Genomic DNA, 16,707 nt, shown 5'->3' with positions numbered 1-16,707 from the left:
CCACCACACTGCTGTGATGACACCTCCCAACCCTGCCCATCTAACTTCTTCAGCTGAAGAGGATGATTTTGCAGTAACAATGAATGCATTGCTCATGGCAGGCCCTTGCTGCAACCCAGACATGAAGCTTGATATGTCCCAGAGACCCATGGGCTGGTTTTAACTTGGTGGTTGGAGAGCTGATTTAATCTGAATTCAGTTGCCAAAACACTGCTCTTCGAGTCTGCTGTTCAGATGCTGAAATGGAAAGGGCTGTCAGAATACCCATCAGTTTTAACTCAGCAAACAGGCATCCCTGCAGTTGCAGATGTGGTTTGGATGTCTTTCTGAGAGCAGCAAGAAATCAACGTAGACTTGCAGATTCCTCTTTAAATATCAGCAAAAATGTATACAGGGAGCATTTCCCTTAGGAGACCTCGTGGCTCCCCAGGCATTGGTCAAGCTAACAGAACAAAACATGCCCACGAGATCAGAGCTGGTCTTCAGGGCTTAGGCATGGGAAAGGACACAGAAGGCAAGAACCAGGTCAGACCAAGGGTCTGCCAAACCCAGAAGCTGTTTCCAACAGCAGCAGTCATTGGGTGCCTGAGGAAGTGAAGGAGCAGAGGAAGCGTGTGTAATCCTGCAACATCCTCTGCATCTCACTACACGTAGCTCAAGGCATCTACTGAGCTGGATATCATTTTTGTCTGTTAAGTAACTTGCAGTGAATTTGCTCACTGAAGGGCATGTTCAGGCTTTCCAGGAGACGTTCAGCACCCATGGCATCCCATGGCCTTGAGTCCAATGGGTCTGCTTTCTGCTTCATGATGAGCAACTCCTGTTTATCTTACACTGGTGCCTTTTCCTTCTTGAACAAGTGATTGTGGTTAGAATGAATTCTAGAATGGCTTCAGTTAGTAGGGACTGTAAGGATCATCAAGTTCCAGCCCCATTGCCATGGGCATGTGTTCACCTTCTCCATGTCACTGTTGGTTTTACTGATACAGATTGGAGAGAAACCAGCATGCACCTGAACTACGTTGGATGCTGCCTGCATGCTGTTGGCTGGTGATGAAGGAAGGCTACAGAGCCTACTGTAGGCCAAGCAGTAAATTGCTTCAATTCATTTTTTTTGGTAGAATATGTTGCCAGGTAGTCACCACAAGCCAGCTAGAACAGTAAATCATGTGTCCAGAACCTAAGAAAAATAGTTCATATTTATAAAAAATACACATTGCAACTGCATATTCTCTTTCCTTCTCTCTCTCAAGTCACTGTTTTCCATTTATAAAAAATAGTGCATAGTGTTTTACCAAGCCAAGTTGACTGTGGGTTTACACCTTGGACAAACAACATGCTAGGGATTTGTTCAGTATAAATGTAGTTGCTTTTTCCCTCAATAAGCAGGACAACTGTAGTTTAAGTCATACCATATGTTGTCTTCATTGTTCTTGTGTTAGTCATGTGCAAGGCATATCCTATCTACAGCTTCACACAATGAAGCATGACAGTTTGTTGGGTGGCTAGAATATTTATTACTGCGAGGATTCCAGGCTATAGCTGTTCTTTACGTACATGTTCTCTCTATATGTATTTTTTATAGATTGGCTTTGTCAGTGGTTAGAAATTCCTGTCTCATTTATTTTGGATAGAATTAGTGAGGTCAGGGGCCAAGGGTCATGTATGGTTTTTATCAGATGCCTGGGGGACTCTGGGTATTTAACAGAAATGTGCTGTTATTTACCATTAGTTTCAAGCAACAAGTTCTATAATTCCTTACCGTTTTGAACTACATTAGTCCTCTGCCAATGCTCTGTAGAAAACAGCCTCGTAGTGGACCATTCCATTGCTCCTCACATGCTGCATGCTTGAAACATGGATGATGTTCTTTTCCTAAATTTCTTGGTAATTAGCTTTAATGGCAGCATAAATCTGTTTTGGCTCAGCTGTTATCCCATAGGCTGCTTAGGAGAACAGCTAACCAATGTGTCTTCTTTTTTTTTTCAAACATAGAATCATAGCATCATAACATAACCCGGTCCCACCAATAAGTGAATGGGATGGTCCCCATCTGGGGGTAAGAGATGTTTAAAGGACTGGCCCAGTGTGGTGGCTTTGCCATGAAATCCAGCTCAGCACTCAGTCTCGTGAGCAAAGTTTTGCTGCAGTGGATTTGCTACCTGTTCATACTCCCCTTGTGTTTACCATTTCACTGAGATTTGACTGTGCCAGGCTGTTCACAGTTGAAGAGACAGTAATTGCAATGGCACAGACTGTCAGAAGGTCTTTAAAACATAAACACTGTTTGTCTTCTCTGGAAAAAACATGCCAGAATGCTGGCTTTATAGTCCCACTTTAATGCTTTTAATGTCATCTTCCCCACCAAACCCACCACGTGACATCTCCATCTGAGAAATAAAACACAAAAGTTGCCCCCATCCAATCCTCTGACTTCAGTAGAACTGAGCAAGGAAGAGGTCAGTGCTTGTTTACAATCAGGCAGCTCAGAGACTTTGCAACTGCAGTTTCAGGGAGCTTGTTCCTGACTTCCCAGATGCTCAGAGCTCACCAGCAATGCCTGGTGACAGTGAGCTGGTGAGAACGAATTTTAGCTTTGTTTTGCTTCACATCTTTTAATCCTGCCCCTGTTCACTTTGAGGTACTGATGTTCAATCTAATATATTTAGAATTCCTGAGCAAATGTAATTGCCTCCAGACTCCCCATCTCCTGATCTCAGATAGGCACTATGTATTTTCTCATATCTCCATTCATTTACTTCTACATTTATGCAAGATCGGTATCAGCATGTCTGTAGAAATGCTGGCTTTCTAAATGCATTTATCTTTTTTTTCTCTGATTTAAGGACTAAATCACCATTCTGGAAGAATGACTTAAAGTTTTGCAGCATCTCAATAATGAAATTTTTTACCTATAAAACTTTTTTTTTCATTTTCTCTTTGCAGCAGAGGGATGTGGAAAATCTGGTTCTAGCTCCCTAATCTGCCTGAGTAGATTTGAACTCAGATGATAAACAGTCATTCTAAAGTCATTAATTTCAGATTCTTGATTATCCCTGTTGCCATCAGCCCAGAGGAGCCAGGAACAGCCTAATTATGGACAAACCAGACTTCTTTGTGTTATTAGAGAAGCAAAGATAGGAGAAAATAACCCATTTGTGCAGCCCAACTTCTGTGGCTCAACATAGCACTTCTCCCAGTTACACCAGCTATGACACTGTCTGATTGAGTTTTAAACAGCCTTAATGCCCCAGTGACTCCTTTTGGGTGCATCTTCCAAAGGAGAAGGTATCTTATTCACCTTTCTTGAGCTGGATGCAGTGCAGGAACATCGTTATGTCCATGCTTTTCCTTTTCTTGTTCTGAAGGAACTGCCTTTTCAGAAGCAGAATTTAGGACCAGCTCAGAAATCGAGTGGGTCTTGCACTCACAGGCACACTGCACATCCAGAGGTATGTTTTGACAATTCATAGACATGATTCCAAGCCTTTGGGGCACTGGTAGAGCATAAGATATTAAAAGAAAAATAATATCTGCTTTTCTGCCCTCTCTAAGGATTGGCTCAGCTATCAGACTTGGAAAGGTCATATTTAAGCCTTCCTTTCAGCACTTGCCTGCTCATTCATAAATCTGCTGGTCCACGGGGCAGATCTGCTGAATAGTTTCTGCTTTAAGTAAAAAGAAAGAGAAACAGATGCATAAAGCTGCTTGAGGAGAGAAGACTGCTCCATCCCCTTGCTTTGTTGATGGCTCAGTAGAGAGGAAGACAACCTAAAACCCTGACTCTTTCTGCATGGGTTGGAGTCAGGCAAGGCGTCACTTTACACACCAGACCCATGCAGGATGCCAGCAGCTGTAATGTGGCTGCTCAGTCCTTCAGATTGCCAAATCCACGCTTAGCCCTCAGGAGACCCCAGCACAGAAGGTCTCTGCTGTGGCAGGTTTAGAACCCTGGGAGCTGGAAGGGACCCTTAAGGGTTGTCTAGTTTCCTCCTTACAACACGTTGTCTTATCACAGAATTATGCTACAGTCATCACAACAGAAGCAGAAGACACAGCAGAAATCTCACAGCCCAGATTTGACAATAAAAAAGAAAGAAAGAAAAAAAAAAAAAAAGATTTAAGGAAACAAAACTCTCTAAGCATCCTCAGAGAGAAAGTAAATACTTCAGTGTTGTCCTTGCAGAGTCATTCGTTTCTTCCCAGTTTCCTATAACCATTCACTACAGAGTGGAAGGAAGCCACCAGACCAACTAGCAGCTGTAAAAATACCAATTCCATAAAATCTTTTTGCTACAAGCCTCCCTTGCTTATGACAAATTATCCTGCACCCTTATTAAAAGCTTTTGCATCGAGTACGCTTCAATAAAACCCAAAATATGCTTCAATCGCAGGAATATTCTCTGAGAAACAATTATATCTTCACTCTGAGCTGCTACGTGTTGTTGCACTGGAGTAGTTTATCAGTAAGATGTGTGCTTGTTTGCTGTTGTTTTAATTTATTGCTGGGTTTGCCCTGATTCAAATCTTGCACTGAACACATTGCACAGGCAGCTCAGGAGGGCAGCAGGAAATCTGTTTTCTAAAGCTGTCCCAAGCATTAAGCATTTGCTTCATCAAAGGTTGTGAGAGGTTTTGCATTGCATGTCTGCTCTGATGAGAAATGTTGTGGTGTGAGCTCCTGTGATCCTCAAGGAGAGATGCACAAACGCATCTATTTTTATTCTGCTGCTGTCTTGCTGAATGACCTTGTGCAAATCACATCCCTCTGCCTCATTTTCAATTATGTAAATTAGGGATAAAAATTATTCACCTTCTTAAAGTATTTTGAGGTGTACCAATGGAAAGCTAGGTGCTGTGACTTCAACACCTCGTAATTAATGCTCCCTTCCTAGCAACCTGGCTCTCCAAACTCCCACCACTTTCTGGATGACATCTCACGTGCTGGGGCATAAGGATGGACAGCCACATAACCAGGCAGGGGATAAATAATGCCATAGGACACAAGGCCAATGAACTGCATTTGTAATGTTCATTACTTTGTGTTTCAGAACACGTGAAGAGAAAAAGGAAAAATAATGGAGTTAGGAGCTGAGCAGCACTGGTTGCGGATGGCTGGGCAGCAGCAGTTGTCTGCTGGTCCCTGTGCACTCAGTGTCCCAAGCACAGCTTATATTTTACTTCTATGGGAACCTCAATGTCATTAAGGACGACTGTCATAGAATCATAGGATCACAGAAATTGAAAGGGACTTCAATGGAGATCACTGAGTCCAACCCCCTGCTAAAGCAGGTTCCCTACAGTAGGCTGAGCAGGAAGGCATCCAGGCAGATCTTGTACTTCTCCAGAGGAGGCTCATATTCAGCAGAACCAGGAGGTCATCATCCCCCCGTGCTCAGTTCTGGTAAGGCCATACCTCACTGCTGTAATCAGTTTTGAGTCCCTCACTCCAAGAAGGGCATTGAGACCACAAAGTGTGTCCAGAGAAGGGCAATGGAGCTATGAGGTGCCTGGAGTACCCACATTATGGGGAGAAGCTGAGGGATGTGAGACTCTCTACAACTGCCTGAAAGGAGGCTGTAGCCAGGTGGTGGTCGGCCTCTTCTCCCAGGCAAAAGCAATAGGATGAGAGGTAATGGCCCTAACTTGTGTCATGGGTGGTTCGGTTTGGATATTAGGAAAAATTTCTTCTCCTGGCAGAGTCACTGTCCCTGGAGATATTCAAGAACTGTAGAGATGTGACACTTGGAGACATGGTCAGTTGGCATGGTGGGGATGAGTTGGGCTTGGTCTGGGGGATCTTGGGGATCTTGTCCAATCTTTGTGTTTCTATTATTACCCTTGAACAATGTTATCAACCACTTCCAAAACCAAACTAAAGATGTGTTGCAAAAAAGAGGGAGGATAGAGTGGAAAATCATTAAATAGAGCCACAGAGGAGGAAATTTCACTTCCCTGAGCAGTGTGTTCCAGCCTGGCTTTGATTATCTCCCCGGTCTGTCCGTAGGGATTTGATCCCACCAGGTCCTGTTTCATGAGGAATAGCTCATATTTGCTACAGCAAGGTTATGGATCAGGTTCCTGGCAAATTCACCACCATGGAGGTCATTTTCATTCCTTTTCTCTCGTCCTCAGTAAATGGTTCTGCATGTGTCAGAATAGCTTAGTATCTTAGGGATGAATATTGGCTGGGGCAAGTGGAGGCTGTTTCCAAGAGAGGCAAAGGAGACTTCTGAGGCTGCAAGCTGGAGTTCTCTTTGATTGAACAGATACCTTAATTGTTTCTATCTACTACTTCTAAAAGCAATCCCCACAGTGCTCATCAGTGTAGAAATGCATGACAAGGAGCTCACAGTCCAAGCTCTCTGTCTAACATCAGTAAAGTGTGAGCCTTCAGCATCGCCTGGGAAAAAGCAAGGTGCTCCCATGAAGACCCTGCAGACATGCACGGAGGACTCCTGCCCAGCATCACTCAGTTGTCAGGTTGGGCTCTTTACTAAAGGGAGACAAATAGGACAACTTGGATAGGGACACTTGGGGAAAAGAATGCTTTTCCCTATGTGACACTAAATTATACAACTGCCAGAGACAAGCAAGTAAAACGATTCTGTTTTCCCCAAAGCTCTTCTCCTTCTCTAATTACATCTGAAATGTTTTGCATGCTATTGAAAATGTCACTTCCAACTGCAGACCATTAAGGGGCTGACACAGCACAGCCGTAGGTTTCATTAGGGCAGGACTGCTGCTGGGGATTTTGATGGCAGCAAAGCAGGCCTGGAGTGGAGCTCCTTTTGTTACAAACGTTGAACATTTGTTATAGTAGATTGTCTGCAGTGTCACAGTGATGGCCGTATTAAAGACTAAAACCTGCAGAATCAAGTGGGAGCTGCTCAGATATTCATTATTTCTTCCTCTCTTCTCAGTAATGGAGTGGCCTGGTCTGTCCTGAAATCTCTGCAGAAAAACTCATATTTTCTAAGGCATTTTTGCTACTGACTTGTGAATGAGCCCTGTAATCCTGGTACTGTTGATCAGGGTGCCCAAAGGGATGCAAACAGATCTGTACTGGCAAGTGATGGAACTTGAGTGATGGACTGACTGTGGCTTTTTACAAGAGGGCAGGATCCATCATCCAATATTATCTCGGCACCCAGGGAAAGGACTGATAACATCACTGTAGAGATTCTCCAAATTCTTCATGCTTTGCAAGCAGTGGCCAAGGATCATCCTTGGCAATGCCTGTACTCCTTGCTGGCTTCTCTTCCCCACTTCTTGGCTGATGCCTATCTATTAACCATCCAGCCTGAGGAACTGAGGCCTTGGGGACTATATCCACATGGGATGTATTTCCCTTCCTGTTGCTTTTCAGGTTAGGATTAGGGTCTGTGAGCTCACTGCCCTACAGATGCTACCCAGGGACAGAAATCCTAAAGAAGGAATTTCATCATCTGAAAACGGGTCCTGCAAATGCGTTCTTCTCCTTCCACTGTTGTGCCCATTGACACACAGAGCTAGGTCCACGAATTCCCACATTTAGACTCTGTGCGTAACTAGATTTTAATTTGTTTCTGGTTCAAAAATACATTAAGTATATTTTTCCCCATCTGAGAGAAGAAAGAAATAGCACTTTGTCTGGTAAGGCAGAATAATTTCTTCAGCTCCACATAAATCCTTTAATGTCCATATCCGCTTTTAGATAAAGTTTAGTGCTGTGGCACTGAAGGTCATGATGATAAAAGCTGATAAATTCCTCTTTTGCAGGGAACACCAGCTAAGCTGCACTTTATTCTTGTTTTGCCCTCAACCCCAATACATGCTGGAAAGTCAACCTTACCCCATTTCTCTGCATGATAAAAGTGCAGATTTTTGCTGTCCTGCTGAGCAGGAGTGGAGAAGCAGAAGAACAATGTGCAGGTCTTGTTCAGCCCTCTCCTGATACTGCTGCTTAGTGCTGATCCTGCCCCAGTCAAGTTGTTCACTAATCATTGATGCATTCCATCATAGTCCTCAACCACTGATGTCTCTCACTGGAGAATGCTGGGATGTTTTCCTTCTTTCATCCTGAACCATTTTAACAAAAATTTTGATGGAAGCAGAGCAGCTTCCCAAATGCACTGCAGAGATGTTCATTGAACTTAAATGGAAATTTGCCTGCCAAAAAAGATTAACGGCTGACACTGCCAGTGTGCTTAGAATGAAATCCCAAACAGCCCCAAAGAGAACCTTAGAGCACAGCTGGAGCCCTGGGTGACTTGATAAGATCTGCCCAGCGGGCACTAAGCTGATGAGGAGCTGCAAAGGTGTTATGCCTTACCCCCAAATCTCCACATCTTTGCTCTGCATGAGAACAGGCTCAGAGGAATCGTAGAATCACAGATTCATTAATGTTGGAAAAGTGTTCCAAAATCCCCACATTTAACCCCAGCCCTCCCCACCATGCCCACTGATTGTGTTCCCCAGTGCCACATCTTCATGGCTCTGGAAGGACCTCCAGGGACAGGGACTCCACCAACTCCCTGGGCAGCCTGTCCCAATGTCTGACCAGTCTTTGGGAGAAGAAATTGTTCCTAGTATCCAATCTAAAAATGTTACCATTGTATATAAATATCCAGGGGAATAAAGAGGATGGAGCCAGATTTTTCTCATCCATGCCCAATGATAGAACAAGAGGTTACGGGCACAAAGTGAGGTACAGGATTTGGATTAGATGGTCTCCAACTGTGCCCTCCAACATCAATGAGTCCGTCATTCTGTGCTACCTAAATCGGAGTTTAAGGGAAAATGGTGTCTTTGGTTGATATTTGTGCTTGTTCATTTGGTGATTTCTTTCCATGGGGAAGACTCAGAAAGCTGGTGTACAGGACACAGATACCTCCCAGGCTGATAGGAAAAAGCCAATGGTGATGCTATGGCATGCCACAGAGCAAGGTGATTTGTTGACATTGCTCAAAAATGTGCCATCATTACCCTTTAGAGTTAATTGAGATTAATATTTGAAACTAACAAGCCGGACAAATGGTTGTGAGTGCTTGGAAGAGCAAGAGCTATTTTATGTTTCTGGGATGTAACTAATAACTCAGCAGAGATGCTTCGTCATGAACGTAACCTTTTGTCTGAGTAATAACAGGACTTGTAAGCAGAACTGTCATAACTTTCCACGTCCCCAAAGTCAACAAGAGATTCTACTAATGCAAGAAAGTAAATGTTCCAAAATGCCCCATTCTAGATTTCCAAGTTGCTTTTCAACTGGAAAAAAAAAATAAAGGGAGAACAGAAAACTAAGAGAAGGAGCTATAACTCCTCCAAAGGCCACAAGGCAAAAAATAAGTGATTGTATGTAGTTATAGCATTAGTGTATTCATAGTGTGTCTGTGCTTGTTGCTTGGCAAGAACAGCTTGGGTAGTTTCCTTGCACATGCTAGCTGATAGGGCCAAAAAACGAATGATAATTTACCTTTTGAGTTTCAAATCAAAATGTGAAGGGATGAGAGGAGTAATAGAGACCAGAGAGAAAGACATTACACCTTGAGCTTGTGCCCAACTAGCACTCATGTTTTTCTTTTGGCTTTAATGCTTCACATTTCCCTTAGAGTGGAAGAAGAATCAGCAGCGGTTTCTGAACAGCAACTGTTCCATATTTTGGCCCAAACCCACTGAATTCCAGGACATTTCAAGCTCCTAGCTTTGGTAAACAGTCCTTCAAGATCCCTGAATTTGCTGGGAGTTTTGTAAGGCTTTGTTGTTCCTATATGGTAGCAGTGCTTCATCTTGTGATGATTCCTCACCCAGAGCCTCGTCTTATGCAAAATGCTGGGCAAGGACAACAGATGGCCCTATGTCCAGACAGCTTGACAGCATCTGGCTTACACAAGACCATACTCCTTACCTCTGATCAAAAGCCAGCAAGCCCCTCAAAAGCTGTGTAAGTGAATCAGATTATAGTCGTGAGATGGTCAGTGTTGTTTTTGGTATCAGAGCAACATCACATACGCTGAGAACATTATAGAGAAGGATTTCTCACCTCCTTACCCAAGCAATGTGAAAACATCTTATTTTTTAATTACTTTGTTGTTTTATTGAAAAGGAATCGCCCCAGGTTGGCACTTGGAATATATTGATGTGATGGACTCTGCCACAGACAAGACTTTTCGCTTCCAGTGCGATCGCTGGCTGGCTAAGGGTGAAGACGATGGGCAGCTCATAAGGGAACTGGCTTGTGCCAATAATGACATCCTGGAACTGAAGGAACGGACTGGTAAGTGTAGAGTTAATTTGGGGCATTGCCAAGGGTGCAAAGAGGCCATAGGGCTACAAATTTTAGAACCTGCTCCATTGAGGATTCCCATGGAATAGCAACTTGTGTTTGCGGGCTCCATAGATAGAATGAGTTAAGTTAAAGTTTAGTTCAAAAGTTATTTTAAGGGAGAAACAAATTAGGATTTATGGGGAAGAGAAGCATCTCATTCTGGGTTGAAACTGAAGAGGGTCCCATCTGCTGTGGTTCAATCCAGCAATAAGCTATAAGGATACATGGTTATGGGCTCATTAGAAATAATGGGCTTGAGACTTTGAGGTAGAAAATAAGTTTAAAGCACTGCAAGCAACATTGCTCCAGCTTCCTTCCAGACTTGTTTTGGGCTACGAGCTCACACATCTCAGCTGATGATGATAGCTGAGCTTAATAACCCAGAGACCTGGGCAAGTCTCTCCTCTGGGTAATCCCCCCAAAAGTCCATATAATCACACTGGTATCTAACTAGTGAATTATGTTATTTAACCACGCTGGTAATATGCTGCATGCATCTCAAAAATTCCTGCAAACCATCACTCTTCTTTAGGACAGTCCTGGGGAGTTAAGAATCACATTTGTTCAATGTGATCACACTCTGTCCCAGCAAAATTGCCACCGAGTGATTGCCATCTTGGGTGCTGGCATTCCACCGTAACATCTGAGCACATCCTGGTGGGTATCTGGATACCTCCACCATCCCTGTGAGGTTGCTCCTCATTGTTAGTTACGGTGGCAAAAAACTGAAGGATTTGGGCTGTTCTGCAAAACAAGTAGCTGGGCACAGCTGGGTCAAGAGCAGCTCCATCTACTCATATTTGCTGGTCCAGAAGCACACATTTTCTGTGTACTCTGTCCCTGCATGAAATCGTGAGCACAAAGATGTCAGAAGTCCCACAGATCCCAGTGTGTTTCATAGAATCATAGAATCATTCCATCCTTGTTTTGCAAATGCCTTCCTGTGTGCTGCAGTAAATACTGGGAAGAGGGCTTTTAACCAGCCACATGAGGAGATTTCCTTGTCCACCTGCTCTCCCTTTGCTGCTTTAACATGTGTGTTAATTATGCTTCAAAGCCTATGAAATTGTCACAGTAACAAGTGACAGAGACGATGCAGAAACAAAGGAAAACATCTGGATCATCTTGGAAGGAAAGCTGGGCCGCTCGAAAGAATTCCTAATGGAAAACTCCTCCAAGAAAAGGAGATTTGAAAGGTAATGGGACTGGGTGAGGGGATGGAGGAATTCCCCACCAGCTGTGTGGCTTCCACAGATACCATTTCTTCTCCAGGGTGATCTACAGAGTTACACTGGTGCCATGCTCTTTTCTAATCCCCATTCCAGAAAGCAAAAGGAACGTTGTAAAATGATTTCCTGATGAGATGATGAAGAACAGGCTTAAAAAAGATGTGGGGAAAAAAAGCATTTGGTAAAAGGAAATATGGATGATGCCTATGTGTGTGTGTCCTTTTGTACTAAGGACCTTTTGTACTCTGATGAGCCTTGGGGAGGCCGTGTATTTCTGAGCTGAAGGAAGCTGGAGGTGTTTCAGTTCTCTTTGCAGCATCTCACTGGCAGCGGAATCAGACATCTCCCATGTGTGGTCAAGATGCTCCTGCTGTGGGATAGGCTTTAAGGGCATGATGTGCTACTGGGAGATGGAAACACATTCCAAGCCACAGACTCTGATGATGCTCAGTTAATTTCCAGAGAGGAAATGTTTTGCTTTTTTTCCCCATGGCTCTATAAAAGGTGAAATTAGAATTGATCTGGACTCCAGCATGAATGATTGAGGTTTTATTTGGAGCATAACAGAAGCAGGGGAGTTTCTTCCTGACACTCAGCTGATGGTTACTACTGTGGATGTGAAGACTCCATCTCCTGAAACATTAGTCACAGTCCCTCCTTGGTGGCAGGTTGGGATAGGGACCAAAGACAAGGAAGCAAATTAACAGATATGTAGGGAACATGACAGGGAGCCAGACAAGCGTTTGACAGAGACCTATTGTTCCTCTAAACTATTTTCAAACTGGGTTTCTAAAGCAGGAAGGGTGGCTGAACTAGCAGATTTAAAACAGCTATGGTGGGTAGATGTGTAACAGATACCATATCTGTCAGGAATGAATGAATAAGTGCTGGAGGGGAAATTAGTCATTCTTTAGCTTTATCTATAATGAGGCAAATTGATTTTGTGTGTGGAACAGCTTGAGTTTATCCTGGAAAGTCCTAGTGGCAGTAATTTAAAGTGTCACCCCTAATCAGAGAAAATGCTGAATTTAAATATGGAAATTATACTTTGTGTTGAGTGATTGTAGGGTGAATCAAATGACTTTAAATGAAGGCTTATCTTCTGCCTTCCTTAGCCATGTGCAAATTACTTAATGTCCATATGAGACAAGTCACTGCCAGCATTCAAGATATTAACTGACTCTGCTCCCTGTTTCCTATAGGGGATCAACAGATACGTTTCAGTTTTCTTCTAAGAACCTTGGTGATATTGCAGCCATCTGTGTTGGTCACTGTCCAAAGGATGGAAAGAAGTCATCTGCAAAAGCTGATGTCTACTGGCATGTCAAGGAGATTATCATAACGGAGATGGAGCTCTGCAACAAGTGAGTGTCCTCTTGTCTGCAGGGAACCCTCCAGGAGGGAAGCTGAGCAGCTCTGCACGCATCCTCCTGAAGCATTTACAACTTCAGCCATCGTGGAAAGACTTGCCAGATCTTAATCCTTTTCTGAATGTAAGGGAAGGCAGTTTGGTGTGTAGATTCACACATTCCCCCCTGTCTTGATGTGTTCTTTCTGAAATCTCAGCAAGGGCATTTGCACATGCAGATGAGTTCATGGACAAGTTGGCTGGGGTGAGTCTTATAGCTAGGACAAATCAACATCTCACCTTGAGGGAAGTACTGATACTGTCATAAATTTAAGAGGTGTGAGGGATGCTCTGCACAGACTGCTCTTCAGGTAAGTCTTGTAAACACAACTCCTAGGAAAAAGGATGAGAGTAAGACAACATCTGTCCCTCTGACTCGGTTTGGATGATCCTTCTAGGACTGTCTGAAAGCCCATTGGGAAGGCTGCAGTCATCTTCCAAACCACAAACACTTGGCTACTCTGGTGTGAATAGGACTGGAATGACCCATACTGGAAGAACAAACATCTCTCAGCTGTGTTTGGAAGGGGTGACGTTCTTGACTTATGGTGCTGATAGCACAGGGAATATGCAGGAATTGGAGACAACTGGCCATTTGCAAAACAAACTCCTCTTCCACAATGCTGAAGGATTTTTCTGCTCCATGATATTTCAATTGCTGCTAAAGAATTTCATTATACGGGTTTTGTTCCCGCTGAGACAATTGAGTGTTTAAGAAGAAATCCTTGAAGTGACTTTTTGAGATGCTAAGAGTCTCTCCTAGCAAATTAATCAGGCAGCAGAAGAACCATAATAATATCTGCTGAATGAAAACTAATTCAGCTATAACCTAAAACACGTTCTTTTTTCCTGGTGGGGAAAACACCCAGTCAAAGCAAAGACTAAATTGAAAGTGTTATGGGAATGGCGTAGCAATCGTTTTAAACGATTCTGTTTTTCATTTTTTGTTGTTTGTTTGTTTGTTTGTTTCCCCATTGTAAGTAGGTCTCAGTATAAGAAACAGGCATATTTCAAAGATTTTTCTTACAGTCTCGGGGTTGGAAAAGTCATCCTCTTTCTCCCTGCCCTTCTTGAGAACCCGTATGTTCCTTCATAACTCCAGACCATGAGATATCACGCAGCCTAGGAAATAAATTTTCAGCATCAGGAAGTCTCTCCATTTGTTCTCATGCAGCTTTTCTTTCCCTGAGCCTAAAATTTTGCTTCCACTGGAATTTCTCATTTACAAAACCTCTTTCCAGGGAATTGAGAGCTTTTGTTTGGCTGAAGAGAACATCAAAAGTGTTAGAAGTGCTTAAGAAGCACCGTACAGCAGTAACCATCCCTCTAAGTGCTGATTTTATGAACGTGCATTGCAATCCAGCTATGCTCTCACCAGGAGGACCTGCTGCAGTTTGGCAGAGGAGGAGGAGGGAAAATCTCATTTGGAAATGATCTGCATCATTGGAAATGAAATACATCATTAAAAGCACCTCTGGCTGGGTACCAGGTGCGCAGTGATTTATGGATGCTCCCTGCACGTCACCTCCACACCATGAGATGAAGTTTTTTTGGCACCTGGGACCTGTCACTTCTGTGCTTAGTACTCTTCTGCATACTCAGAATAGGCTGGGCAATGTAGACGAGGAAAGGGGGATATCTAAACCTCCTCCTCCCATCTTTCCCAGTGCATTTTTTCCTGATTCTTAAGGCAATCTTCAGTAGTCTGGGAGTGAGAGTGGTTGCTGAGCTCCTTCATTGCTGCAGCAATGAAACCTGCTCTGGGACCGGAGCTGCATTAGGTGCCATTGCAGTAGGTGCCATTGCACTGGTAGGAAAGGTGGCAGGAGCTCCATGCCAGGCTTTGCAATGCAGGGCGTCTGTGTCTTGGGAAATATGGGATTTTCAGCAGTTGCTCTGTACAGGTGGGAAAACTGTATTGAAGCAGTGCTGATGTTGAGTTGAATCACAGAATGGCCTGGGTTGGAAGGGACCCCAAGGATCATGAAGCTCCAATCCCCCTGCTGCACGCAGGGCTGCCAACCTCCCCATTTAATACTAGACCAGGCTGCCCAGGGCCCCATCCAACCTGGCCTTGAACACCTCCAGGGATGGAGCATGCACAGCCTCTCTTGGCAGCCTGAGTTTTTTAGTAGCATGCCCCATCCACTGCACAAGAAGGATGTGACCCATGTCACTAACACACCATTGGCTTTCCTCTGCAGGTATTTTTTCAAGTGCAATGGGAAAATCCCTCTGCGGTACAAGCGACGGGACTACAAAGTCTTTGAGTGTGCCAAGGTCATTGAGAGCTTTGCCAGCAAAGCCCGCAGCTTGGTGCCAGTCAAATACGAGACCATTGTGGTCACTGGCTTTGAAAAGGGCGCGGGGACGGATGCCAACGTGTTCATCACCATCTTTGGGTTGAATGGGGATTCGGGAAAGCGAGCCCTGAAGCAGAAGTTCAGGAACCTCTTCGAACGGGGCAAAACCAACAGATTCTACCTGGAAACACTGGACATGGGGGAGCTGAAAAAGGTCCGGATTGAGCATGACAACAGTGGGCTGGCCCCCGGCTGGCTGGTGGAGAGGGTGGAGATCACCAACTCAGCCACTGGTGTGACCACCATATTTCCCTGTGGGAAGTGGCTGGATGAGAATCGGGGTGATGGGTTAATCTGGAGGGAGCTATTTCCCAGGTATTGAGAAGGGTTTCGCTCCCTTTGGCACAACTGTATTTTTTTTCTTGTTTTTTCTTTTTTTTCTTTTTTTTTTTCTTGTTTTTTTTTTTTTTTTTTCCTTCTCATTGTATGGTTTTATATTGTGTTTTCCTTTTCAAAATGCTGCCTTTTTTATTGAGAGGTTGTCAGTGGCAAGATATGCTTCCTGGGTTTAACATTTTGTAAAAGTCATTCTGTTTTGTCTTTTTTTTTTTTTTAAGTCATATATAAAATTGTGAATGAAATAAATGCATTTCTGTTGTATTTGCTATTGGAAATCACAACCAGCTGATCCATACACTACTCCATTAGCAGTTAAGATCCCATCCTCTACTTTCAGCATCTTGCACTGCGGGGGCTGAAAAAGCCTGCTGGCTTCTACACTATCACCTTTTGGGGTGAATATTGAGAATTGTGAAAATGAGACAAAATGTAGAAGAAAATTCAGCTGAGACATTGAGTTTTGACCCACTTCTGACTACCATCAAAATCACTGTGGGAGCAAGTGTCTGGGTCTCACGTGATGGGATCTGGGGGATGTTTCCCACCTATGGGCTCTCCCCCTGACCAGATGCAGCCCAAGGTCCTGATGCTGACCCAATTCAGCAAGGTCGAAAGGCTTCAGCAGTCAAAGCACCAGTCCAGGCTCCCCTCTGGGAGGTAAAGATCCTGTTAGAGTGAGTAGTTTTGGGGTCAGAAAAATTGCTGTGTAGGAATTGCAGATAAATAGACTGACACCAAAGCTATCTGCTTCTCTTGGATGGGTATGTTCAACCTAAGAGCTGTGCTGAGCTCTGGGCTATGCAGCCCTAGGAAGCACCAAAGGGGAATTTGCTGATGTGGCATGAGCAGCCCCACTGTCTCCATGGAAAATCATGAAAAAAAAACTTTTTTTTTTTTTTTTTTCCTTCCAAAAGACTTTAAAAATGTCCTTTCTTTGTACAAAATCCTACTCCACCCCAGCTCTGGGGAGTCATCCTGTTGCTACAACAATTAGCGCTACAAAAGTAATAAGCAGAGTGGAGTTTTTCCAGGGGCTGGATTTACATTAAGCTGCTAAAACCA

At 43.8% G+C, this 16,707-nt stretch overlaps 1 protein-coding gene across 1 annotated transcript in view; it reads left to right on the top strand.

Annotated features, from left to right (window-relative positions):
• LOXHD1 (lipoxygenase homology PLAT domains 1) overlaps window positions 1–15,628 on the top strand; it is a 126,362-nt gene extending 110,734 nt beyond the window's left edge. The window contains exons 38-41 of the mRNA XM_090131116.1: window positions 10,085–10,255; window positions 11,364–11,502; window positions 12,738–12,899; window positions 15,148–15,628. Coding sequence (XP_089987242.1) covers window positions 10,085–10,255; window positions 11,364–11,502; window positions 12,738–12,899; window positions 15,148–15,628 — 953 coding nt within the window. The remainder of the gene's footprint in view (window positions 1–10,084; window positions 10,256–11,363; window positions 11,503–12,737; window positions 12,900–15,147) is intronic.
• The last annotated feature ends 1,079 nt before the right edge of the window (window positions 15,629–16,707 follow it).

The sequence above is a fragment of the Phasianus colchicus genome, chromosome Z (genome assembly GCF_987193195.1).
Source record: "Phasianus colchicus chromosome Z, bPhaCol1.hap1.1, whole genome shotgun sequence".
NCBI classification, from domain to species: Eukaryota; Metazoa; Chordata; class Aves; order Galliformes; family Phasianidae; genus Phasianus; species Phasianus colchicus.
The sequence above is the reverse complement of the archived record's forward strand: the minus strand, read 5'-3'. Positions and strand labels throughout refer to the sequence as shown.